We start from the raw sequence: 27,847 nt of genomic DNA on the forward strand, positions 1-27,847 counted from the left end.
GAGGGAGGGGAGGGCTTCCTGCTGACCGCAGGTGCGGGCCCTTTGCTGCAGAGCGCCTGGCAGCAGAATGAGGGAATCGACTGGCTGGTTTAGGAAAGCTGGCTTGCTAGCTGGTTTGTCATCTGAAAACAAAGCGAGCTCCTTTGTTTTGTCTCCTAGACATCAGGTGGAACATTCATTCCCCTAAATGGTGGCTAGGATCTAAATTTCATCCCATGCACCTTTATTCTGCCAGCTGCTCACGGGTCAAAGTCCTAGTGCTGCAGACGCTGTTCCTTAGGAGAATACACCCAGCATGTTTGCTATATTCAGCATAAGAGGGCAGCGAAGTTTCTAGCATTAAATGATTTTGTTTGCTTACAGCAGTCTCACCCTCCTGGGCTCAAGCGATCCTCCCACCTCAGCCTTCAGAGTAGAGTAGCTGGGACAGCAGGCATGTGCCACCCAGGAAAATTTATTTTTTGTAGAGATAGAGTCTCCCTACATTGCCCAGGCTGGTCTTGGACTAGTGAGCTCAAGCGATCCTCCCACCTCGGCCTACTCAAGTGTTGGGATTACAGGTGTGAGCCACAACACCCAGCTATCTTTCTTTTTTTAATTCTTAGTTTTTTAGAGACTAGGTTGTGTTTCTCTGTCATCCAGGCTGGAGTGTAATGGTACCAGGATGACTTATTGCAGCCTCGAATTTCTGGGCTCAAATGATCCTTCCACCTCAGCTTCTCAAAGTGCTGGGATTCTAGGTGTGTATGGCCTCATTTTAACCTTTTTGGTTATTTAGAGATGGGGCCTTGCTATTGCTGTCCAGACTGGTCTTGAACTCCTGGCCTTAAGTAGTCCTGTCACCTCAGCTTCTCAAAGTACTGGGATTACAGACACACACAACTGAGCCTGGCTTTATTATTATTACTACTGTTATTATTATTGAGACAGGGTCTCACTCTGTCACCCTGGCTGGAGTGCAGTGGCACCGTCACGGCTCACTGCAACCTCCCTCGTGGGCTGAAGTGATTCTCCCACCTCAGCCTCCTAAGTAGCTGGGACTCAGGATCTCACCACCCTGCCCAGCCACTTTTACTTTAATTGAAATAACAGAGGCATATATCTAAAAAATACTAGGAAACAATTGGCCAATAAATTCTTCTCTTGGAATAGTGAAGAAATAAAACATCCCCAATAGGAATGTTGAAAGAGAAATAATAGACCAACATTGGGAGGATATTAGTTTGACATTTTACTATCTCTTTACACATGTAGTTCACATTATAGTACACCTTCATTAGACCTTTAAAATAGTTTAATCCCTGTTGAATTATGGATTTTGGTGACTCCAACTGTATCTTAAATTTATTGAGAAATCAAAGGGTTCTTTAAATTTGGATGTCTAGGTTTGTTTTTGTTTCTTTGTTCGTTTTTTGAGACGTAGTCACACTCTGTTGCCCAGGCTGGAGTGCAGTGTTATGATCTCAGCTCACTGCAACCTCTGCCTCCCAGTTTCAGTCAGTTCTCCCACCTCAGCATCCCAACTAGCTGGAATCACTGGTGTGTACCACCACACCCCGGCTAGTTTTTTGTATTTTTAGTAGAGACGGGTTTTGGAGGTTTCACCATGGTGACCGGGCTGGTCTCAAACTCCTGAATTCAAATAATCTCCCCACCTCGGCCTCCCAAAGTGCTGGGATTACAGGCGTGAGCCACTGTACCTGGCTTTAAAAATCTCATTTTAAAAACCAGACATCTGGCTGGGTACAGTGGCTCACGCCTGTAATCCCAGCACCTTGGGAGGCTGAGGCAGGCAGATCACCTAAGGTCAGGAGTTTAAGACCAGCCTGGCCAACATGTAGTGAAATACTATCTCTACTAAAAAACACAAAAATTAGCTGGGCGTGGTGGCACACACCTGTAGTTCCAGATACTTGGGAAGTTGAGGCTGGAGAATCGCTTGAACCTGGGAGGCCGAGGTTGTAGTGAGCCAAGATCATGCCACTGCACTCCAGCCTGGGCAACAGAACAAGACTCCATCTCTCAAAAAAACAGAAAAACAAGAACAAAAAATCAGACATCTGGCCAGCACGGTGGCTTACACCTATAATCCCAGCACTCTGGGAGGCTGAGGTGGGTGGATCACCTAAGGTCAGGAGTTTGAGACCAGCCTGGCCAACATGGCGGAAACCCCATCTCTACAAAAATTAGTGGGGTGCAGTGGGGCACAAGAATTGCTTGAACCTGGGAGGTGTGGAGGTTGCAGTGAGCCCAGATCGTGCCATTGCACTTCAGCCTCGGCTGTGGGAGTGAAACGCTGTCAATACACACACACACACCCCTCAAAGACTGCGAAACTATTTGCTTAGACTTATCAGAATTTGTACTTCAAACCAAAATGCTTTCCACATATTTGGTGCTATTTTTCTTTCTTTCTTTTTTCCATTTACCAGTGATTAACTCAGAGAGGAAAAATATATAAAAATATTTTTATATTTATAGCATCGAATAGCTCAAATAAACGTCTATTTTAACCACAATAATAAATCCATTTCCACCAAAACAGATATTTTCTTTTTGTTTTTTGAGACAGAGTTTCGTTCTTGTTTTTTTTTTTTTACCAGATTCCCTCTTTTTTTTTTTTTTTTTTTGAAGAAAGAGAAAGAAAAAGAGGGGAAAAAAAAAGAGGGAAAAAGAAATATTACTTCATTCCTAAAATGGGTATCAATAATGACCGATCAATATTTTGTGTGTTTAAAGTGGATAATGTATATTTTATGTGTTTAAAATGGAGAGCTCTATTGAGTTTATTTGTTCTGGATCTGAGTTCAAGTCCTGGATATCGTTATCAATTTTCTGTCTCGTTGAATCTAAATCTCATTATGGGTCTTATGTGTCTGAGTGTTAAGATCTCTTATTATTACATTAATTCTTTTACTCTTGTATCCTTGTAGCTTTGAAATCTATTTTATTAATTGTGAGAATTGCAACTCCTGCTTTTTATTTATTTATTTTTGCTCTCCGTTTAATTGGTAAGTTTTTTTCCAACCCTTTATTTTGAGTCTTTGTATATCTTTAGATATACCGTTAGATTTTGTCTGTATCTTTTGATTGGGGGATTTAGTCTATTTAAATTTAGGATTACTGCCATTTGATATTAACTGGCTATTTCATCCTTTCGTTGATGTAAATTCTTCTTTATGTTAATGCTCTTTACTTTTTGGTGTATTTTTAGAAAGGCTCATACTGGTTGTTCCTTTCTAGGTATAATGCTTCTTTTAGAAGTTCTTGTAAAGCAGGCCTGGTGGTAATAAAATCTCTGAGTACTTGCTTGTTTCTAAAAGATTTTATTTTTCCTTCAGTTGTAAAGCTTAAATTGGCAGGATATGAAATTCTGGGCTGAAAGTTCTGTTTTTTAAGTATATTGAATATTGGCCCCCACTCTCTTCTAGCTTGTAGGGTTTCCGCTGAGAGATCTGCTGTAAGCCTAATAGGTTTCCCTTTATGGGTAACCTGATCTTTCCCTCTGGCTGCCCTTAATATTTTCTCCTTCGTTTCGATCCTAGTGAATCTAACGATTATGTGCCTTGGGGTTGGTTTTCTTGAGGAATATCTTTGTGGTGTTCTCTGTATTGCCTGGGGTTGAATAGTGTCCTGCTTTGCTAAATTAGGAAAATTTTCCTGGATAATATCCTGAAGAATATTTTCCAGCTTGAATTCATTCTCTCCATCACATTCAGGTACACCAATCAAATGTATATTAGGTCTTTTCACATAGTCCCATATTTCTTGGAGACTTTGCTCATTCCTTTTTATCCTTTTTTCTCTATTCTTGTCTTGTTTTATTTCATTGAGTTGGTCTTCAACCTCTGATATCCTGTCTTCTGCTTGATCCATTCGGCTATTTAAGCTTGTACATATTTCACTTAGTTCTCATGTTGTATTTTTCAACTCCATAAGTTCATTTGTATTCCTCTCTATATTGTCTATTCTTTTCATCATTTCATCGAACCTTTTTTCAAAGTTCTTAGTTTCTTTACATTGGGTTAGAACAAGTTCCTTTAACTCCCAGAAGTTTCTCATCATCCACCTTTTAAAGCCTATTTCAGATAATGGAACACAGTCTTTTTCCATCAGGACTTGTTCTGTTGCTGATGAGTCCTTTTCCATCAGGGCTTGTTCCGTTGCTGATGGGTTCTGATTTTGAGTATACTCGGCCTTCTTAGGCTGTTTTTTTCCCTTCATTGTAGATGAACCGCCTTTCTAATTAGATTTCTGAGTCAACGTTCGATTTATTGATTCCCAGTGCTGGGATCCGAGCAACCCACTGTGGCGGACTAAATAGCAGCGATAAAACTGATGGTGCTCTTCTGCCCGGGAATCTCTGGTCTGGCTTCCCTCTTGAGTCCGTAACAAGCGGCTCTGACTTCCCGGAGCTCCAAACTCAGGTCAGTAGGGGAAGCAGTCCCGTTGGCTCTGCATGAAGAGCTGCTGCGCCGAGGCGCCGGCAAAACCGCTATGGCGGCCACAAGAGTCGCTGCTGGTGACCCGTGGGGCTCCTCCACTGGGAATCGGCTGATCCGTGAGTGACGAAAATTCGTCTAAAAGTGTGGCGTTGTCTCGTTCTCTGAGCTTTCACTGGGAGCTACAATCCTGAGCTGTTAGTGATCGGCCATCTTGGATCGGTCTCCCCGAGTTTCGTTCTTGTTACCCAGACTGGAGTACAATGGTGCTGTCTCAGCTCACTACAACCTCCACCTCCCGGATTCAAGTGATTCTCCTGCCTCAGCCTCCAGAGTAGCTGGGATTACAGGTGCCCTCCACCACGCCCAGCTAATTTTTGTATTTTTAGTAGAGATGGGATTTCACCATGTTGACTAGGCTAGTCTTGAACTTCTGACCTCGTGATCCACTTGTCTTGACCTCCCAAAGTGCTGGGATTATAGGCATGAGCCATCACACCCAGCTGTTTTAGATATGTTTTGACCAGGGCTGAACACACACACATAGGCCCCTGGTTTTATGATGAGGAACCACTGGGTTATGATAATTTTCTCATAATAGTCAGAGGCTAGAGTAAATTCTAACAGGATGACTCAGAGGCTAATTGGTGGTGGACTGAAGTCACAGAATATTTTCTGCTGTTAATCAGATTTTGATATGTGTCTAGTTGCACCCTGTTCCAGGATCTTTAGGGAAAGTTGGAAACTCTAAGATATTTGTCTTTAGAATGGCAGCTAATTACTGAGAAACACTTGCTTTGATTCTCCACAGTTCCCTTATCTCTGTATAATTTAAACAACTTTCCTTCACACTTTTATTTAAAATTATGTTTAGAAATAGGCAGGTTCCAGGTTCTAGTTGCAAATTGCTAATTAAACATGTAGACAATGTAATTATCTGAAGGAAAGACAGAGTTTATCCCTTTCACCTTCTACCTTCTCCACCAAAAACTTAATTACAGTTTGTGGGTGAGCTTTAACTTGTTAGGATAATCTTAGATGAAGTTCTGAGTTTTTATTCTAAACACTTAAAATGTATAGAATTGAAACGTTAAAATTCTGGTCCTCATTATAATTTAGTTTTAGTTTTGCAGTTGCCATTTGTTTTTAGTATTTGAAGGGAAATGTAACGATATTAACTACTAGACTTTTATTTTGGTTGATCAGTGGATTTTGTGCAGCTGGGCATGGTGGCTCATTCCAGTAAGCCTAGCACTTTGGGAGGCCGAGGTGGGCAGATCGCTTGAGCTCTGCAGTTCAAAACCAGCCTGGGCATCATGGCAAAACCTCGTCTCTACCAAAAATACAAAATATTAGCCAGGCATGGTGGCACACTTCTGTGGTCCCAGCTACTTGGGGGGCTGAAGTGGGAGGATTGCTTGAACCTAGGAGGCCAGGGTTGCAGTGAGCTGTGACTGGTCTACTGCATTCCAACCTGGGTGATAGAGTGAGACTCCTATCTAAAAAAAAAAAAGTGGTTTTTGAGGGCTCTTCTTGGCAGAGGTTGAAGAGTTGTTGCCCTAATTTGTAGTAATATTAAATAACTTCCCCCAAATTAACATTGTTTTTAAAATTGAGTACAAGTTTCAAAGTATTAACATCAAGAAAAAATATGGGCCTTAGTGAAGTGGTTCAGGCCTGTAATCCAAGCACTTTGAGAGGCCACAGCGGGAGGATTGCTTGAATTCAGGAGTTTAAGACCAAAAAAATTAAAGATTTATTTGTTTAGAGACAGGGTCTTGTTCTGTTGTCCACACTAGAGTGCTGTGGGGCAATCTCAGCTCATTGCAACCTCCACCTCCCTGGTTCAGGCAATTCTGCCTCAGCCTCCCAAGAAGCTGGGAATACAGGGGTGTGCCACCATGCCTGGCTAATTTTTGTGTTTTTAGTTGAGACAGGGTTTCACCATGTTAGTTAGACAGGCTAGTCTTGAACTCCTGACCTAAAGTGATCTGCCTGTTTCAGTGTCCCAAAGTGCTGGGATTACAGGCATGGGCCACTGCACCTGGCCCTAAAAATTAAAGATTTCTTAACATATTGTATTTAGTTCTGTTTTGTATTATTCTTTTTTTTTTTTTTTTTTTTTTTGAGAGATGGGGTTTTACCATGTTGGTCAGTCTGGTCTTGAACTCCCAACCGCAAGTGATCCACCTGCCTCAGCCCCACAAAGTGCTGGGATTACAGGCATGAGCCAATGCGCCCAGCTGTTTTGTATTATTTAACACTATTTTACTTATTCTTTTCAAAGGGTCTGCTAGATGTTCTGAATTAGGGGACACTGTTTCAATACTTTTTTCTTTTTTTTTTTTTTTGAGACGGAGTTTTGCTCGTTACCCAGGCTGGAGTGCAATGGCGCGATCTCAGCTCACCACAACCTCCGCCTCCTGGGTTCAGACAATTCTCCTGCCCCAGCCTCCTCAGTAGCTGGGATTACAGGCACAGGCCACCATGCCCAGCTAATTTTTTGTATTTTTTAGTAGAGAAGGGGTTTCACCATGTTGACCAGGATGGTCTTGATCTCTTGACCTCGTGTTCCACCCGCCTCGGCCTCCCAAAGGGCTGGGATTACAGGCTTGAGCCACCGCGCCCAGCTCAATACTTTTTTCTACCCTTGAGACAGAGTTTGATTCTTGTTGCCCAGGCTGGAGTGCAATGGTGCCATCTCAGCTCACTGCAACCTCTACCTCCCGGGTTCAAGTGATTCTCCTTCCTCAGCCTCCCGAGTAACTGGGATTGCAGGCATGTGCCACCATGCCGTGCTAATTTTTTATTTTTAGTAGAGATGGAATTTCACCATGTTGGTCAGACTGGTCTGGAATTCCCTACCTCAGGTGATCTGTCCATCTTGGCCTCCCAAAGTGCTGGGATTACAGGCATGAGCTACCAGGCCCAGCCTTCAATACTACTTTTAACCTTTCTTTCAACTTCTTTTTTTTTTTTTTTGCCAATCAGTTTGAGCTTATGAGATTGCTCAAGTTAGCCTTGAACTGATGACCTCGCCTTCGCGAGTGCCATGACCTCCGGCGGGAGCCACTTTGGACCCCGTCTTTCAACTTCTTTTATCCAGCTCTGACATAAAAGCAAGCAGACCTACATATTCTCTGGTGAACAGGTTTTGGAATCTATTTTATCATTTTGTAGGATATGAAAGAACAAAAGAAGGGCCCAAGTTATATAATTCTTTTATTTTCTGTGTGAATGTTTTTAACCGTTAAGAATCTGGAACTCAAAATGTTCTTTATATGAAGTGTACTAAGATTTTGAAACCTATCCAATAGTCCCATAGACAGGTTTTTTTTTGTTTGTTTGTTTGTTTGTTTTTTTTAAATAAACAGAAATTGAACCTTCTGGTTTTAAAGCTTAAAATTTAGGGAACCCCTCCCCCAAGAGCTCTCAGAAAGTATCAAAGAACTGAAAGTCACTAGATCATTGCATATGAATTTTGGTGTGCCACTACTCAGTCCATAGCCAACATTAAGCCCACATAATATCCATATATATGTGTGTGTGTGTGTGTGTGTGTGTGTGTGTGTGTGTGTGTGTATTATGTGCAATTTTTTTTTCAGAGATAGAGTCTGGCTCTGTTGCCCAGGGTAGAGGACAGTGGCACAATTATAGCTCACTGCAGTTGCAAACTCTTCAAGCATTCCTCCTGCTTCAGCCTCCCCAGTAGCTGGGGACTATGGGTGTGTACCACCACATCTGGCTAATTTTCATTTTTTATAAAGCCAGGGTCTTGTTATGTTGTCCAGGCGGGTCTTGTTATGTTGTCCAGGCTGGTCTTGAACTCCTGGGTTCAAGGGGTCCTCTTGCTTTGGCCTCCCAAAGTTCTGGGATTACAGGCGTGAACAAACTGCACCAGGCCACTATGTATAATTTTAAAAGAATTATACATTGTATAATTCTACATACCAACTATTTTGTTTGGTAACTTCCATTTTTACTTAAAATATGACTATCTTTGCATGTGAATAGATGCCTTTTAGCAAGTCATTTGTACTTTTTTTTTTTTTTGAGACGGAAGTTTTGCTCTTGTTGCCCAGACTGAAGTGCAATGACACCATCTCAGCTCACCACAACCTCCACCTCCTGGGTTCAAGCAATTCTCCTACCTCAGCCTGCCTCTTGAGTAGCTGGGATTACAGGCATGTGCCACAACGCCCAGCTAATTTTGTATTTGTAGTAGAGACGGGGTTTCTCCATGTTGGTCAGGCTGGTCTCAAACTCCTGGCCTCAGGTGATCCACCTGCCCGCCTCAGCCTTCCAAAGTGCTGGGATTATAGGTGTGAGCCACCACGTGTCATTTGTACTTTTTAGTGGAAGTACATTATTGCACATATTGGTTAATGCTACTAACCAATTCACTCTCTGCTACTAACCAATTCTCTCTCCTCTCTTCTCTCTTTTCTCTCTCCCCCTCCTCTCCTCTTTTTTGTTTTGTTTTGAGACGGAGTTTCGCTCTTGTTACCCAGGCTGGAGTGCAGTCTCGCCATCTCGGCTCATTGCAGCCTCTGCCTCCCGCGTTCAAGCTATTCTCGTGCCTCAGCCTCTGGAGTAGCTGGGACTACAGATGTGTGCCACCGCGCCTGGCTAATTTTTGTATTTTTAGTAGAGACGGGGTTTCATTATGTTGGCCAGGCTGTTCTCAAACTTCTGACCTCAAGTGGTCCTCCCACCTCAGCCTTCCAAAGTGCTGGGATTACAGTCATGAGCCACCAGTACCGGCCACCAATTCTGTTTTGTTAATATTTGAGGTTTTATTTGTTTGTTTGTTTGCTATTAAAGCTTTGAACATACATCTCTGTGCTCTAATCTGATTATTTCTTCAGGATACATAAGTTTTTGAACAGCCAACAGCCTTCCAGAAAGGCTGTATGAATTCTAAACAGCAGCATATTTGTGTGTCCCTATTTCTCCACACCCCTAGCAACTCTATGAATTATTATTATTGTTTATGATTTTTAGCTAATTTGGTAGGTGGGGGAAAAAAAGACACCCTGCTGATATAAAATGAACAATGTGTGATATTTAAGACACCCTGCTGATATAAAACGAACTGAGCTTTCAGCTGCCTCTGGCTCCCTGGAGGATCCGGGGTAAAGAAACATGAAATCGGTGGAGTTTGGCTCTGGGTATTCTCAGTGAGATGGAGAGGTAAATTACAGCAAGCTGCTTATTCTCCCCCGTCCGGAAAAGGATGGGAAAGGCCATCGGTAGGGAAAGGAATTATGAACATTCTTTTATGAGAAAGGCAGTTGTTACGCGGAGGTTTTAAGGTTTTAAATTTTAGGCGGGCATGTCATTCCAGAATCAGCTGAAACTGCTTTCGATCCTGACCACTCTGCACGGTTAAGCCCTAAGTAGCCAAAGGGCAGCCAGGAGCAGCCGGGTAGGAGGAACCCAGCAGCCGCCACGCCGTCCCACAATGCCCCGCTCGCACCACCCTGAGGGCGGAGAGAAAGGAGCGCTGCCGGGGATGGGGCTTGGCGGCGAGCGCTGAGAATTGCGCAGGCGCACTGACCCCGCGGGCCCTAGCAACCAGAGCGGTGACAGTAGCAACCGCCGTTATGGTGAGTACGTTTCGGGCCGCGTAGCCAAAGCTGAGAGAAGATTGGGAGTGGAAAAGGGTAACTGTGGAGTGTTGAGGGTCTGGGGGTCCTTAAACAGCGGAAGGGAGCTGGTAAGTGACGCTAGCTCTCTGGAGTCAGGGGCCCGAGGAGAAAGAGAAGCCCTGGCCGGGGGTGGTCTGGGGTGATGGCCGCCTGGGGTGGATCGGAGGTAGGGTTAAGGTGGAGGGACTCTGACAAGAGAAAAGGGAGGGTGAAGAGCAAGACATTCTCCAAAAAGAGCGCATTGGAGTGGGAAGGGTGATGGGAAGTAGAGTGTAGATAAAGATATCTCTTTACATAAAAGTAATTTTTAGTGACAGCCCCCCCCCCCCCCCGTCGAGATGCAGAAAGGGGCTGGTTACCAGAAGGGTCTGTAAAGCACGGATTGCAGCAGTATTCATAACCTGTGATGTAGTCGGGTTGCCTTCTGAATGACTACGAGTGCAATGATTCGATAACACTGTAAAACACACTCTGATGGATGTATTAGAGCAGTGATTCTCAAATTTCAGTATGCATAGGTATGGGCTTGTTGGAATGCAGATTATGAATTCAGGAATGTGCATTTCGACAACACACCTCAACTGATTATAAAATTGGGAGGAATCCCACCACACTGAGATGCTATTGCCTTAGGTTTGAAATCTACCAGCTGTCTATCCAGTCACAACTCTTTATGAAGTAATGGTTTTACCTAGAGATGCTCCTCAGTTCTTACTTGAAGTATGCACCCTCTTGCTTACATACTTGGTAGTTCTATCTAGTTGTCTAAAAAGCACTACAAACCCAGCCAGAGCTACTGAGCAAAGTCTGTGATGTCCTACGGCATAGAGATGTTTATGAAGAAGAAGCATAATTACTTGTTTTCTTTTTGTGATGCCAGTGCTATATAAGTGGGCAGAAGTTGAGCCCAGGAGATGGAAATGATGAGGAAATCGTGCCTGCCTTCAACATGATTAAATACCACTTTTTTTTTTTTTTTTTGAGACGGAGTTTTGCTCTTGTTACCAAGGCTGGAGTGCAATGACGCAATCTCGGCTCACTGCAATCTCCGCCTCCTGGGTTCAGGCAATTCTCCTGCCTCAGCCTCCTGAGTAGCTGGGATTACAGGCACGCACCACCATGCCTGGCTAATTTTTTGTATTTTTAGTAGAGACGGGGTTTCACATGTTGACCAGGATGGTCTCGATCTCTTGACCTTGTGATCCACCCGCCTCGGCCTCCCAAAGTGCTGGGATTACAGGCGTGAGCCACCATGCCCAGCAAATACCACTCTTTACAAAGTAGTTTCCCTCCTGCTTTCCTTATTTTGTTCCACAGGCAGTTAGCTGAAAACCACTGCCAAGGAAAGCTAAAAGTTCTGGACCTAGGTTTATATTGAGGTGAAGAAACGCTCAGACCTAAATATTTATGAAAGTATTATGGCAATTGCTGAAAATCTTCAAATAAAGAATCTGAATCAGTATAGTTATAAATTACCTAATGATGACAGGGATATAGCCTAAGAAACACATCATTAGGTAATTTTGCCTTGCAAACATCAGAATATGCTTACAAAAACCAGATGGTGTAGGCTATTGCTCCTAGGCTACAAACTTGTACAGTATTTTACTGTACTGAATATTATAGGCAGTTGAAACAATGTATTTGTGTATTTAAACATAGAAAAGCAGCCAGGGTGCTGTGGCTCATGCCTGTAATCCCAGACATCTGTAATGCCAACACTTTGGGAGGCTGAGGCGAAATCACCTGAGGTCAGGAGTTCAAGACTTGCCTGGCCATCATGGTGAAACTCCTCCTCTACTAAAAATACAAAGTAGCAGGATGTAGTGGCTGCCTGTAATGAGAATCACTGGAACACAGGCGGTGGAGATTGCAGTGAGCCAAGATTGCACCACTGCACTCCAGCCTGAATAACAGAGCAAGACTCTGTCTCAAATAAATAAACATAGAAAAGTTACAGTAAAAATACAGTATTACAATCTTATGTGACTATGTCTTATATGTGGTCTGTTAACCGAAATTTGCTATGCAGCACATGACTGTATTTAGAACTAGCTAAGTCTGGAAACTGGCAGAACTGGGTTCCCTCCAGAAATATGGGCCCACATAGTATTTAAATTAAAAAAATTATCTTCCAGTGTCTTTTTTTTTTTCCTTATGACCTTCAGGACAATGTCTTCAAATGATATTTCACATTAAAATGAAGATTGCCAGTTTTTCTTGAAAAATAAGGGCCAGGCGCGGTGGCTCAAGCCTGTAATCCCAGCACTTTGGGAGGCCGAGGCGGGTGGATCATGAGGTCAAGAGATCGAGACCATCCTGGTCAACATGGTGAAACCCCGTCTATACTAAAAATACAAAAAAATTAGCTGGGCATGGTGGCGCGTGCCAGTAATCCCAGCTACTCAGGAGGCTGAGGCAGGAGAATTGTCTGAACCCAGGAGGCGGAGGCTGCAGTGAGCGGAGATCGCACCATTGCGTTCCAGCCTGGGTAATGAGAGCGAAACTCGGTCTCAAAAAAAAAAAAAAAAGAAAAATAAATATGTTTCACCATTGGACACATTTTTTTCACATTTTCATATTACTGAGATATAGTATGTTATAATTGACAGCATTTTTTCTTTCTTAATGTTACATAAAATAAAGGTGTTACTTACAATTAATGGAGTTTTTTAATTTGAAGAAGTATGATATTAGGGTAGCTCTTTTCCCCAAGTCCCACCTGCTTACAGTTGTCTGGAGCTAAGTAGAGGTTATCTTCTTTACACTGGTTCTGCCCTTACTTGGCCAGCTTTACCCATTAGTGATGTCCATGAGGACCTTTAGGCATTTTAGTTTTTGACTCCTATCTGTAGGGAAACCAGTTACCTTTTTACCAATTTATATTGCCCCAATAAACACTTAGGTGGGTCCAACCCTTTTTCTACAAATAGTGTTGTGAAAATACCTTTTTATGGACCCATGCAAAAGATTTCTCTTGGAAATACACCCAGGAGTGGGATTATACCATCATAGGGTCTATGTATACTTAATTTCCCTAGGCACTTTTCAGGCTGCTTTCCAGAATAGCTTGACCAGTATTTATTTCCTCCAGCAGTGCAGGAGAGCTCCCATTTCTTCTTGTTTGTTCATTTTGTTTTGTTCTGAGACAGAGTCTTGCTCTGTTGCCCAGGCTGGAGTGCAGTGGTGCAGTCTCTGCTCACTGCAGCCTCTGCCTCCAGAGCTCGAGCAATTCTTCTGCTTCAGACTCCCAAGTTGCTGGGATTACAGGCATGTGCCACCATACCTAGCTAAGTTTTGTATTTTCAGTAGAGACAGAGTTTCACCATGTTGGCCAGGCTGGTCTCAAACTCCTGACCTCAAGTGATCTGCCCATCTCAGCCTCCCAAAATACTGAGATTGCAGGCGAGCCACCACGCCTAGTCAAGAGTTCCCGTTTCTTTATGTGCTCACCAACTTTCTAACTTTTGCCAATCTGAGGATGTATTTTAGTGTTCCGTTGTTTTACTTTGCATTTTTCTGATTCTCAATGTTAAATTTGTTGTTTGTTTGGTTTTGTTTTTTTTGGGACAATATCTCACTCTGTCGCCTGGGCTGGAGTGCAGCGGCACAATCAGGGTTCCTCCACCTCCCGAGATCCTCCCACCTTAGCCCCTGGGAGTAGCTGGGACTACAGGCCTGTGCCATCAAGCCTGGCTAATTGTTTGTATTTTTAATAGAGAGAAGGTTTCACCATGTTGCCCACGCTGGTCTTGAATTCCTGGACTCAGGTGATGTGGCCACTTCAGCCTCCCAAAATGCTGGGATTACAAGCTTGAGCCACCATGCCCAGCCTTCTAGATATTCTGTTTGTTTGTTCGAGATGGAGTCTCACTCTGTTGCCCAGGCTGGAGTGCAGTGGCGTGATCTCGGCTCACTGCAACCTCCACCTGCCAGGTTCAAGTGATTCTCCTGCCTCAGCCTCCCAAGTAGCTGGGACTATAGGGGCATGCCACCATGCTCAGCTAATTTTTTGTATTTTTAGTAGGGACAGGGTTTCACCGTGTTAGCAGGGATGGTCTCGATCTCCTGACCCTGTGATCCACCCACCTCGGCCTCCCAAAGCGCTGGGATTACAGGTGTGAGCCACCATGCCCAGCCAAGCCTTCCTGATATTCTTATTACCCATCTCGGTTTCAGTTTCTATGAATTATCTGTTCATATTTTTGGCAACTTTTCCATTTTCCTTTTTGTTTTTGAATTTTAGGAGTTCCTTGTGTATTCTAAATGTTGGTCCTCATTGGTTTTGTACTGAAAATATCTTCTCCCAGCCAGGAGAAGAAAAATAAGTATATATTAATTATTATTAATAATAATTCATAGTGGTGATTAGAAGTGACCCTTGATGTGTTTGAGATTTTAAAGGGAATACCTGGCCGCTCATTTGTTTTCTATCTCTTATTTTCTGACAAATGTATCTGAATTTGTAAGTTTTCTTCTTAGTGTTACATTCCCCAAATTTTGACTTTTTTTCTTTTATTATTTTATGATTTTCTTTTTAATCCAAGGGTTATTTATTAGTTTATCTTTACTTTGTAGACATAATAGTATATATTTGTTAACAAAAGTCCTCTCAAAATGAAAATGCAGGGAAGAGACCTTACGTCATAGAACAGTTTATGTATGGCTAGATCCAGCCTTAAGTGTAGAAGGAAGGTGTTCTCTATTCCAGAGAACAAAGGGAAAACTTAAGTTTTATAGCAAAAGTTCCTGCCCATCTTCTCAATCAGGTCTGTTTATGTAAATGAAGGATTCAAACTCACTCAGTTCTGGTTGGTTGATACAGCTGGGTCTTGATTGGTTGACCCAAGTAAGCCAATTGGTTGATTCAGGTGAGCTCTGATTAGTTCCGATGAATGCTGGAAGTCCCGAAGTTGAACAGAGGTGTGTTTTTTTGGGGGAATTCAGAGTATGTGTGTGACCTCTAGTAAGCAAATGGCTGCTTGGCTCTAATTAATTCAATTTAATCTAATTTAATTTTTTCAGAGACAGGCTTGCCCTGTTGCCCAGGCTGGAATGTGGTGGTGCAATCATGCCTCACTGTAACCTCAAACTTTTGGGTTCAATTGATCATCCCACCTCAGCCTCCTAAGTAGTTAGACCTACAGGCATGCACCACCATGCCAGGCTAATTTTTTTATTTTGTTTTGTAGAGATGGAGTCTAGCTATGTTGCCTGGGCTGGTATTGAACTTCTGGCCTCAAGTGATCCTCCCACCTTGGCCTCCTAAAGTGCTGAGATTATAGGCATGAGACACTGTGCCTAGGTTAGGCCCTGTTTTAAATTTAGGCCCAGTTAACTACTCAGGATTCATCTTGAAGTATTGGTTCTTTCAGGTTCACATTTGTTCACATAGTTTAAAAACTTTTCTTTTGTTATTCTTTGGGGTTCTTTTTTTAAAAAGAGTACCAGCAATAATTCATTAGGGATATCTTCCTTTGAATACCTTTAGAGTTTTAAATATATTAAATTGAATCTAAGCTGCTATTAATTATAAGGTGCAACATTATTTTATGTTTTACTAAGAAAAAATTGGTTTGAATTGAACTATGACAAATACTTTATTATCATTTAAAATTTTTATTTTGTACTTATTGATAGAGTTTTTAAATGTATGTAGACATACAGATTTTTATCCTATCCTTTATCTTCATCCTTTGCAAACATAAAAAGGAATATATGATAGGAAATAAAGTGGTTAATATTTTTCTAAAATGTCACCACTGCCACCAGCCCACAACAATTATAAATTATTCCTGATTATAAAATGCATCCAAATTTCAATATTAAAATGTAAGAAAGATGTAGATCCTTAGAATCAATTAAATAATATATATTTTAATATCAAGTATTGAAAGCTACATATTTTTGTAAGCCAAGTTGGAGTGAAGTGTATGGATGTTACATAATGATTTTCTTATTTTTTCTCAGATACACTCAAATAAATCATTCTGATTTCAGGAAATTAAAACATCCTCTTTGTATATAAAGTCTCAAAGAAAGAAATCAATCCTTTTAATGGTAGAAACCAAGGCTAGTAGTTATTGCATGAAAAGTGAATCAAAAAATCACACCAATAAAGACCACTTTGGGGCTGGTGGCTCACGCCTGTAATCTCAGCACTTTGGGAAGCCAAGGCAGGCAGATCATGAGGTCAGGAGTTCTAGACCAGCCTGGCCAACATGGCGAAATCCCGGCTCTACTACAAATACAAAAAATTAGCCAGGTGTGGTGATGCGTGCCTGCAATTCCAGTTACTTGGAAGGCTGAGGCAGGAGAATCACTTGAACCTAGGAGGTGGAGATTGAGGTGATCAGAGATGGTATCATTGTACTTCAGCCTGTGCAACAAAGCAAGACTGTCGCAAAAAATAATTAAGTAAATAAAGACAACTTTGTTTTGTGTTTTTTTTCTTTTTTTTTTTTAAAGGCAAAAGCAACAACAATCAAAGAAGCCTTAGCGAGATGGGTGAGTACATGAGTTTTTCCTTTTTTTAGAAACCGTACAAGGAAAAATGTTGGATAGTTATTCAAATCCAATTATTTAATACAAATGATCCTTTTGGTATTGGAGCGCTTCAGCTATCTTGACTATGGAGGTGGATGCATGAACCTACACAGATGATAAAATTGTATAAGACTTAGTACACACATACTTACACACAGCCATACATGCGCATGAGTACAAGCAAATTTGGGAAAATATGAATAAAATCAGTGGATTGTATCAATAGCAGTACCCTAGTTATGTTATACTATAGTCATAAAATGTTATCCTTGGGGGAACTAGACAAACTTCAAATATAATAATAAAATTTTCAGTTAAAAAAATCTGACCACTGGAAAATTTAAATATGGAAAGGGTGATTTTATCTATCGCTATAAAATTGCTGGAATTTCTGGGTTAGTACATTTTCTTTTTCAACTTTATAATCACTAAACTACATGTCATTTTCATATGCTAGAGTCATATGAATTGTGGATTATCTAGGCTTTAGAGGGTGGTTTTAGCCTCCTAGAGGCTAAATCAATGTGGACAAATGTAGATCATGCATATACAATTGAAAAAAAACAATAAAAATACTAAAGCATATAGCAATACTAGAAAGGAAAATACATTGTAAAAAATGTGCATTATATGTAAATTATATTTTCAGTTTTCTATAACATGCTAATAAAGTTTGAACAGTTATAATTCAGCATATAGACAGAATTGTCATAGAGTACAGAGATGACTCCTGAATTTCTGTGTCCATAAACTTATTTGTCTATGTTATCAGTAGTTTTTTTGCATTGCTTCTCGGCCTTTTGGCTAAGATCAAGTGTAGTTTTTTTGTATAATAATGTACCTTTTGGTTTTGTAACTAGGCTTTGAATAAAAAGGCTTTCAGAAGCATTGGTGTCTAGGGAAAATAGACAAACTTCGACAAAATAATGAAATACTTGAATTCTTGTTTTAGTGCTTATACATTTCTCATTTACTTTAAATGTATTTTTATAATTTATTCCTGTTTGGTTAAATATATAATGAAAAATCTTAAGAAAAAAGGAGTATGGAGTAGACTTAGTACAAGATTTAATTTTCCTTGAATTGGATGTTGAGACTTTACTTACAGTAACTAGTGCTTTTTTGTTTTGGCTGGTAGTCTGTTTCTAGATTACATTATGGCCATACATTTTTTACTTTTTTTTTTTTTTTTTTTTTTTTAAGACAGTGTCTCGCTCTGTCACCCAGGCTGTAGTGCAGTGGCACAATCATAGTTCACTGCAGCCTTGGTGTCCTAGGCTCTAACACCTGAGTAGCTGGGACTACAGGTGTGCGTCACCACACCTGGCTAATTTCTTGTTGTTGTTGTTGTTGAGACAGAGTCTCATTATGTTGCCCAGGCTGGTCTTGAACTCCTGAGCTCAACTGATCCTCTTGTTTCAGCCTCCCATGGTGCTGGGATTACAGGCATGAGCCACTGTGCCTGGCCCATGCATTTTTGACTTTATTTGAAAACATCAATCTCACTTTTTCATTGATTCACCCAACATTTATTGAGGATCTACTAGATGTCACTTTCTCCTCCTCTAACCTACAAATAGATAACATAAAAATAAGCACTGAGTGGATGTGTTTTAGATTTTTACAACTGATTGTATATTTTCTATCATTATTATTATTACTTTGATACATTTTATTTTTCTTTTAATTTTATTAAAGTATAGATAGGGTTGCACTATATTGCCCAGACTGGTCTCAAACTCCTGAGCTCAAGTGATCCTCCTGCCTCAGCCTATCAAAGTGCCATTGTGCCCAGCCTATTTTCTATTATTGATATGTGGTGATGTAAGTTTTTGAAAGGAGTTTTGTGTCTCTTACACTGCAATAGGTTATAAAAAATACAGGAAAGCAAAGGAATGGTCCCTGAGCTTCTAGTTTTGTTAGTTTTGTTAATTAGTTTGTTTTTCTGGGGCCAGGCTTTCTGTCCCCCTAGGCTGGATTGCAGTGGAGCTCAGGTGATCCTCCCACCACAGCCTCAACCTCCCGAATAACTGGGACCACAGTCATGCACCACCACATCTGGCTGATTTTTAAATTATTTGTAGAAATGAGGCCTTGCTATGTTGCTCAGGCTGGTTTCCAACTCTTGTGCTCAAGCAACCTACCTCCCTTGGCCTCCTAAATTGCTGGTATTACAGGCAGGAGCCACTGTGCCTGTTTGTCTTTTTACCATTGAGTTGAGTTCCCTTGTCAGATGAATAGTTTGCAAATATTTTCTCCTATTCAAGAGATTTTTCTCTTCACTCTGTTGATTGTTTCCTCTGCTGTGTAAAAGCCTTTTATTTTTATTTTTATTTTTTGAGATGGAGTCTTACTCTGTTGCCCAGGCTGGAGTGCAATGGCATGATTTCGGCTCACTGCAACCTCCACCTCCTGGATTCAAGCAATTCTCCTGCTTCAGCCTCCCAAATAGCTGGGATTACAGGCATGTGCCACAATGCCTGGCTCATTTTTGGTATTTTTAGTAGAGATGGAGTTTCGCCATGTCGGCCAGGCTGGTCTTGAACTCCTAACCTCAAGTGATCCACCTGCCTTGGCCTCACAAAGTACTGGGACTACAGGCGTGACCCACCATGCTTGGCCAGAAGCTTTTTAGTTTTAGTTCCATTGTTTATTTTTATTTTCGTTGACTGTGCTTTAAGGTCTTAGCCATAAAATCTTTTCCTATACCAATGTCCTGAAGTGTTTTTCCTATATTTTTTTCTAGTGGCTTTGTAGTTTTGAGTCTTTAAGTCTTTAATTCATCATGGTTGATTTTTTGCATATGGTGAGAGATAGGGGTCCAGTTTCATTCTTCTGCATTTGGATATTTAATTTTTCCAGCACCATTTATTGAAGAGGGTATCCTTTTCCCAATGTGTGCTGTTGGCGCCTTTGTCAAAAATCAGTTGACTGTAAATACATGGACTTATTTCTGGATTCTCCATTCCATTCTATTGGTCTTTGTATCTGCTTTTATACCAATATTGTGCTGTTTGGGTTGTGTTCACCTTATAATATATTTTGAAATCAGGTATTTTATTTATTTTTCTTCATTAACTCTTTATTACAAGTCACGCGCTTATAGAAGTATATGTGGACTTACGTGAAAAAAATCAAATGTATCCAAGAATAAAAAACACAGCACATAAAGTAGTATATGCATTCCAGTGTTCGTGCCAGAGATAGCGGGCGCCCAAGTAAAAGCTCTTCTAAAACGACCTGGCTGGGGCAGGCCGGTGCAAACGGTTCCAGGCCTCAGGCACAGTGTGGGGGCCGCCTGCCTCCTCTGCGGCCTGGTGGGCGGGGACAGCACCAGCTCCTGGGGCCTCCGGGCCAGCGGCGGACCCCAGGCCGGCCCGAGCCTGGCGCCGGGCAGAACCCTTCAGGCAGGGCCATATCTGACCCTCCGGGGACAACAATGACGACATTCCCCAGAAACATGGTCTTCAGGGCTGGCCACAGGGTACCCTCAGAAGCCCTCGGCTTAGTCGGCCTTTTTCAGGAAGATGTCACTCAGAATCACCCATACAGGGGAGTCTGTCTGGATGGAGAGGCGCAGAGCTTCCAGAGGGCCGAAGGCTGGGTCCACCTCTCCCTCTGCCACTCCCTTGTAGAAGAAGCCAATCTGGAGGTAGCCATCGGGGCTCCGAGGGTACCGGAGGGTGGCCGCACGGCCCTCCTGCAAGGCCTCCTTGTCCGACTGAGGGTTATCAAAGGGCAGCACCTCCACAGATGTGGAGACATCTCATGAGATGTCTTTGCATTTGTTTGTGTCCTTTTCAAATTTTAAATGCCACAAAAATAAAAGTTTTTTTAAATTTCCTTTTCACTATAATTTGGTAGGGATCTAAGTTATCTGATTCAGCCACATATAAATCTGATTATCAGGGTTAGTAGGTAAGTGTTTTCAATAAGTTAATGGTAAAGAATTATTAAACAGTTTGTTAAATTCTAACAATTGTTTCAAAATAAACAGAAAAATCTTGGGAAATGCTGACCTCTTTTGGTTCCACATTATAATCATGGATTATTTCTTCCAAATGTATTTTTCTCATAGGAAGAGAAAACTGGCCAGAGGCCATCTGAAGCCAAAGAGATAAAACTTTATGCCCAGATTCCCCCCATAGAGAAGATGGATGCCTCCTTGTCCACGCTTGCTAGTTGCGAGTAAGTTCTCTTTTCATCCTTCCAGTATTGCTACTAGGTTTCCCTTTCTTTTCTTAAACACACAAAATAGGAAAATATGTTTGTTTTCTGTGGTCTTCATTTATTTTTTGTTTGCTTACTGTAATTTTCCCTTCAGCAAGGCCAAACATGAAAAATTACTGGTTTACAGGATTATTAATAGAAAAATATTGAACGGTACCATATTTTTAGTACGGTTGTTATAATGTGTTTCAAAATATAAATCAAGTATTTTGGGGAGAAGCTAAATAACACAACAAACCATATATATAGAGAAAGCAAATATTTTCTCCCATTCAACAGGTTTTCTCTTCTTCACTCTGTTGATTTTTTCCTCTGCTGTGTAGAAGCATATGTATTTATTTATTATTATTTTTTAAAATAGAGATGGAGTTTCACCATCTTAGCCAGGCTGGTCTTGAACTTCTGAGCTTGTCATCCACCCACCTTGGCCTCCCAAAGTGCTGGGATTACAGGTGTGAGCCACCACGCCCAGCCTCATATTTTTTTAAATACAGAATACTTCATGAATGTATATGTTAGCCTTGCGCAGGGGCCATGCTAATCTTCTGTTGTTCCAATTTTAGTACAAGTGCTGCTGAAGTGAGCACCACAATAAACTATGACTCTGTTATGAAATTTACTACTTTCTCTTGTAAAATTATCAACCAAAGTCAGAACTATATTTACTTACTACATGCCTAAATGATACCCCTTAAAAAAAAAAATCGTTAAAATTGTAAAAAACTTATTGTAAAACATTGGAAAATATAAACAGCACAAAGAAAAGGAATTAACATTAACCCAATTCACAACACCTTGTGAGAACCAGTGCTAGCATTTTTGTAGAGACTTCTAACTTTTTAAAAAAAATTCTAACTGGGATCAAATTATCCTTTTTTTTTTTTTTTTTTTTTTGAGACATTCTTTGTCACCCAGACTGGAGTGCAATGACGTGATCTTGGCTCATTGGAACCTCTGCCCCCCACGTTCAAGCAATTCTTCTGCCTCAGCCTCCCAAGTAGCTGGGACTATAGGCACTCACCACCATACCCAGCTAATTTTTTGTATTTTTTTTTTTTTAATTTTTTTTTTTTTTTTTAATTTCTCTTTTTATTCTTATATTTTTTTCCCTTTTTTTTTTTGAGACGGAGTTTCACTCTTGTTTACCCAGGCTGGAGTGCAATGGCGCGATCTCGGCTCACCACAACCTCCGCCTCCTGGGTTCAGGCAATTCTCCTGCCTCAGTCAGCCAATTTTTTGTATTTTTAGTAGAGATGGGGTTTCACCATGTTGGGCAGGCTGGTCTCAAACTCTTGACCTCAAGTGATCCACCCACCTTGGCCTCCCAAAGTGCTGGGACTACAGGCATGAGCCACTGTGCCTGGCCTACTTATTTTGTAATATATCCTGTGACTTTGTCAGATCTATAGTAATTTCTTTTAATTTATTTTCTCAAGACATGATTTAGCAGGATTCTGTGGCTAATTTGAGGCAATTATATCATGTTGCCTTGTAACCATGTTTTTAGGCTATAAGTTTCTCTTGTCAGGGCTATAGTATACCATAGAATCACTGGGGTTTTTTTTTTGTTTTTTTTTTTTTTTCTGATTTCTTCACCCTGTGTTTGTCTAAGTGTAATCCTTGATTATCTGCACTTTATGCAGGAGATCAGCCCCATCCCAAATTTATAGAAACAGATTATTTACTGATGAGACCTAAGAATCTGAATTTACAGTAAGTAACTTGGGTAATTCTAAGACACATATTTGTGAACCCACCATTAGACTGATATCCATCTGTGGGATCAAAGGGGAGAGCAAACATTTAGCTTTTGTATGCAGCTTGTTCTTTGTGATGAGAACACAGTGTGTCATAAACCAATCTCAAAGGCAAACTAACTTGAGAAGGTTTTGTACTTCATACCAAAGTGCCTTGTAAATCACCTGGAGTCAACCTGTTCATATTTTGCTGATAATCTCTTTGCACTGGCTCCCTCAACAAGAATTAAAGAATTATTTCCCAACCATATTCCTAGATTTTAAGGCACTCCATTTTTCACTAGGAGTTCTCAGGAGTAGGGGATGACTACAAAGTATACAGATTTGACCAGTCTTTACATGATATGGTAATTACTTTTTTTTTTTTTTTTGAGATAGGGTTTTGCTCTTATTGCCCAGGCTGGAGTGCAATGGCGCGATCTCGGCTCACAGCAACCTCTGCCTCCAAGGTTCAAGCAATTCTTCTGTCTCAGCTTTCTGAGTAGCTGGGATTACAGGCATGTGCCACTAAGCCTGGCTAATTTTATGTTTTTGGTAGAGATGAGGTTTCACCATGTTGGCCAGGCTGGTCTCAAACTCCTGACCTCAGGTTATCTACCTGCCTCTGCCTCCCAAAGTGCTGGAATGAGCCACTGTGCCCAACCTCTTTTGCTGTTTTAAATAGAATAATAATAATAATAATAATAATAAAAGAATGATTCCTTAAAGTCAAATCATGAAGGGTAAGATGCATGATCTGGAATCAAACTTAACCTGGGTTTTAATTTTGGTCCTGCCACTTTTTGAGTATGTAATATTAAGAAAATGTTTTTGTGCCTCAATTTCATTGGTAAAATGTGGATAATAATAATACTTACCCAAAAGATCATTATGATGATTAAAATAGTTAATACAAGTAAAGTGTTTGGAAGAATACTGGATACACATTAAGTGTTAAACAAAATTAGCTTTTATTTCTGGGCATAGTGGCTTATACCTGTAATCCCAGTGACTTGGAAGTCTTAAGCAGATGGATCTTTTGAGCCCAGAACTTTGAGGCTGCAGTGAGCTATGATTGTGCCACTGCACTCCGGCCTGGGCAACAGAGTGAGACCCTGTCCTCTTAAAACACACACACACACACACACACACACACTTTTATTATGTATATATGTAGGTTTTGTTTGTTTGTGTTTTGGTAGGTTTTTGTTCTTTTCTGAGATGGGATCTTGCTCTTTTGCCTAGGGTGGACTCCAGCTCCTGGGCAAAAGTAATTCTCATGCTTCAGACTATTGAGTAGCTGGGACTGCAGGTGCACACCACTGCTCCTAGCTTTATTTTTTGCATGAAACTTACTAAGATATTTAAAGTTTTATCAAGAAAAGAAGACTGAGGATGTGTAATTCTGTTCCCTTTAAAAAGTTTGTTTTTATATAATTAAAATAACATATAGAAAAAGTCTGGGAAGATACATATGAAGACTATTAAAAGTCAGTATCAGCTGGGTGCAGTGGCTCACGCATGTAATCCCAGCACTTTGGGAGGCTGAGGCAGGCGGATCACAAGGTCAGGAGTGTGAGACCAGATTGGCCAACATGGTGAAACCCTGCTCTACTAAAAATACAAGAAAATTAGCCAGGCATGGTGGTACACATGTGTGGTCCCAGATACTTGCAGGCTAAGGTAGGAGGATCACTTGAACCTAGGTAGGAGGCACATGTTGCAGTGAGCTGAGATTGCGCCACTGTACTCCAGCCTGGGTGGCAGAGTAAGACCCTGTTTCAAAAAGAAAAAAGGTTATATATTAATTTTTTTCAATATAAATTTTGGAATGATTGAACACATGAAAATAATATCTATCTCCACAAATACATATAAATAGTTTTGTGGAGTTTTTTTTTTTTTTGAACACAAAGGATCATATAAAATATATTGTTCTGGGCTGGGCGCCGTGGCTCACGCCTGTAATCCCAGCACTTTGGGAGGCCGAGGCGGGTGGATCACGAGGTTAAGAGATCGAGACCATCCTGGCCAACATGGTGAAACCCCATCTCTACTAAAAATACAAAAAATTATCTGGGCATGGTGGCGCGTGCCTGTAATCCCAGCTACTCAGGAGGCTGAGGCAGGAGAATTGCCTGAACCCAGGAGGCAGAGGTTGCAGTGAGCCGAGATCGCGCCATTGCACCCCAGCCTGGGTAACAAGAGCGAAACTCCAACTCAAAAATAAAATAAAATACATTGTTCTAGGCTGGGCACAGTGGCTCACACCTATAATCTCAGCACTTTGGGAGGCCGAGGCAGGCAAATCACCTGAGGTCAGGAGTTCAAGACCAGCCTGGCCAAGACAGCAAAACCCCGTCTCTACTAAAAATACAAAAATAAGCACGGCATGGTGGCGCTACTTGGTAATCTCTGCTACTTGGGTGGTTAAGTCATGAGAATTGCTTGAACTCAGGAGGTGGAGGTCGCAGTGAGCTGAGATCGTGCCAGTGCACTCCAGCCTAGGTCATAGAGTGAGACTTTATCTCAAAAAAAAAAAAAAAAAAAGAATTGTTCTGCTAAATGGTTTTTAAACTATGTATCATAGAAATCTTCCCAAGTCAAGATCTATAGCCCAATCTCCTTTGTTTTAGTGGCAGCTTAGTATTTCACTATCTGTTCCTCAGTTAACAGGTGTTTGTAGATTTTTTTTTTTTTTTTTTTTGAGACAGAGTCTCCCTGTGTCACTTAGGCTGGACTGCAGTAGTGCGATCTCGGCTCACTGCAACCTCCACCTCCTAGGTTCAAGCAATTCTCCTGCCTCAGCCTCCAGAGTAGCTGGAATTACAGGCACATGACGCCATGCCCAGCTAATTTTTTTTTTATTTTAGTAGAGACGGGGTTTCACCGTGTTGCCCAGGCTGGGCTCAAACTCCTGATCTTAGGCAATCCGCTGCCTAAGCCTCCCAAAGTGCTAGGATTACAGGTGTGAGCCACCTCGCCCGGAGATTTTTTTCAATTTTTCTGCTATTCCAGTAACACATATATCTTTTGACATTTATATTAATATTTCAGTAAGATGTATTTCTAGAAGTGGAAAACTGGGTCAAGAAATGTTATGCATTAAAAAATTTGATAATACCAGGGTAAGATGTGGTGGCTCACACCTCTAATCCCAGCACTTTGGGAGGCCCAGGCAAGTGGATTACTTAAGGTCAGGAGTTCAAGAACAGCCTGGCCAACATGATGAAACCATGTCTCCACTAAAAATACAAAAGTTAGCCATGCATGATAGCAGGTGCCTGTAATCCCATCTACTTGGTTGGCTGAGGCAGGAGAATTGCTTGAACCAGGGAGGTGGAAGTTGCAGTGAGCTGAAACGGTGCTACTGCATTCCAGCCTGGATTACACAGGGAGACTCCATCTCAAGAAGAAAAAAATCGCTAATACCAAATTGCCCTCAAGAGGACTTTTTTCAAATTTTTAATAAGTATTTATTAACTTACATAATTAGAGAAAAACAACGATTTCAAAATGAAGTAATAACTGCTATGGTTTTTTTTTTTAAACGGAGTCTCACTCTGTCCCCCAGGCTAGAGTGCAGTGGCATGATCTCGGCTCACTGCAAACTCCTCCACCCAGGTTCAAGTGATTCTTCTGCCTCAGCCTCCCAAGTAGCTGGGATTACAGGTGACTACGCCTGGCTAATTTTTTTTTTTTTTTTTTGGTAGAGACGGGGTTTCACCATGTTGGCCAGCCAGGCTGGTCTCAAACTCCTGACCTCAGGCGATCTGCCTGCTTGGCCTCCCAAAGTGCTGGGATTACAGGCATGAGCCACTGTGTCTGGCCAATAAATGCTATGATTGAGTGGGAAAAAATATGACTTAAATATTATCTTTCATGGGCACTATTGTTAAGGAATAATTTCTGATTTACCACTTAAGTTTTTCACATTAATTTAAATTTTTTCTTTGTTCTTTTAAAGGAAGCTTTCACTGTCTACAAACTGCATTGAAAAAATTGCCAACCTGAATGGCTTAAGTAAGTGATTCACAGTAACAGATGGTTCATGGATTTCCTAGTTATTGTAATAAACATTCCAGAGACAATATGTAATTCCAGAAGCTGGCACCTGTTTTAGCCATACTTGTTGTCAGACAATAGAATACATAAACTATGCCTTTTTTTTTTTTTTTTTGAGATCAAGTTTCGTGCTTGTTACCCAGGCTGGAGTGCAATGGCGTGGTCTCGGCTCACCGCAACCTCCGCCTCCTGGGTTCAAGCAATTCTCTTGCCTCAGCCTCCCAAGTAGCTGGGACTACAGGCACGATCCACCATGCCCAGCTAATTTTTGTATTTTTAGTAAAGATGGGGTTTCACCTTGTTGACCAGGATGGTCTTGATCTCTTGATCTCATGATCCACCCGCCTCGGCCTCCCAAAGTGCTGGGATTATAGGCGTGAGCCACCGCGCCAGGCCAACTATGTCTTAAGTTTGATTATCCAAAGAAAATTAGAGATAGCATGAGCTCTGAACATTTTAAAAACATTTAAAAGCTTTTATACAGTTAGAGTTGAGACATCTTAAATAGAATATCAGATTTTTAATTATATATTTCTTTGTTCAGATTTGTTTTGTCTGTATTTCAAACTTGTTATATTTAAATTCCTTGTCATAAAATTCCTTGTCATCTCTATTTTTTTTTTCCTGTGCTCCTTATTCTTGTTAATGACATTACACCTTCCCAGTTGCCAAGGCCTCTGACTCTTTATTAGTTTCCTATGGCTGCTGTAACTCGATGGCTTAAAACGATAGATATTTGTTCTCTTATGGTTCTGGAGACCAGAAGTCTGAAATCAGTTTCATCTGGCGAAAATCAAGCCTCCAGAGGGAGGAGAATCTTTTTCTAGCCTTTTTCAGCTTCTGGTGGCTGCTGCATTCCTTGGCTTGTGACTTATCACTCCAATCTCTGCCTGTAGTCACATTGGCTTCTCCTTCTGTGTCAAATCTCTGCCTGCCTCCCTCTTATGAGGATACATGTGATTGCATTAGGGCACACCCTGATCTTGAGGATAATTTCCCCATCTCTCAGGATCCTTAATCACATCTGCAAAGTACTTTTTTATACCATATAAGGTAACATTTACAGGTTCCAGGGATTAGAATGTAGGTATCTTTTGAGGAGCCATTGTTTAGCTTACTACTATGGTCTCTCTTCAAGCCCTACGTGCAAGTTCATCACTAAATCCTGTTAACTCGA

General features: G+C 41.2%; 1 protein-coding gene, 1 non-coding gene and 1 pseudogene across 3 annotated transcripts in view; 2 read left to right on the plus strand and 1 right to left on the minus strand.

Annotated features, from left to right (window-relative positions):
* Positions 1-9,994: 9,994 nt before the first annotated feature.
* DNAL1 (dynein axonemal light chain 1) overlaps positions 9,995-27,847 on the plus strand; it is a 42,172-nt gene continuing 24,319 nt past the window's right edge. The window contains exons 1-4 of one of the 2 annotated variants that reach the window (XM_009006314.5): positions 9,995-10,161; positions 16,562-16,600; positions 20,718-20,827; positions 26,573-26,628. In XM_009006314.5, coding sequence (XP_009004562.2) covers positions 20,793-20,827; positions 26,573-26,628 — 91 coding nt within the window. In that variant the 5' untranslated portion in view covers positions 9,995-10,161; positions 16,562-16,600; positions 20,718-20,792. The remainder of the gene's footprint in view (positions 10,162-16,561; positions 16,601-20,717; positions 20,828-26,572; positions 26,629-27,847) is intronic. The other variant, XM_002754093.8, reaches the window with a different exon arrangement.
* On the plus strand, positions 17,424-17,557 carry LOC118145180 (U2 spliceosomal RNA; annotated as a pseudogene).
* LOC118145282 (U6 spliceosomal RNA) lies at positions 21,354-21,456 on the minus strand. The gene has a single exon (XR_004730408.1). It is a non-coding gene; the product is annotated as a U6 spliceosomal RNA (small nuclear RNA).

The sequence above is a fragment of the Callithrix jacchus genome, chromosome 8 (assembly GCF_049354715.1).
Source record: "Callithrix jacchus isolate 240 chromosome 8, calJac240_pri, whole genome shotgun sequence".
Taxonomy (NCBI): Eukaryota; Metazoa; Chordata; class Mammalia; order Primates; family Cebidae; genus Callithrix; species Callithrix jacchus.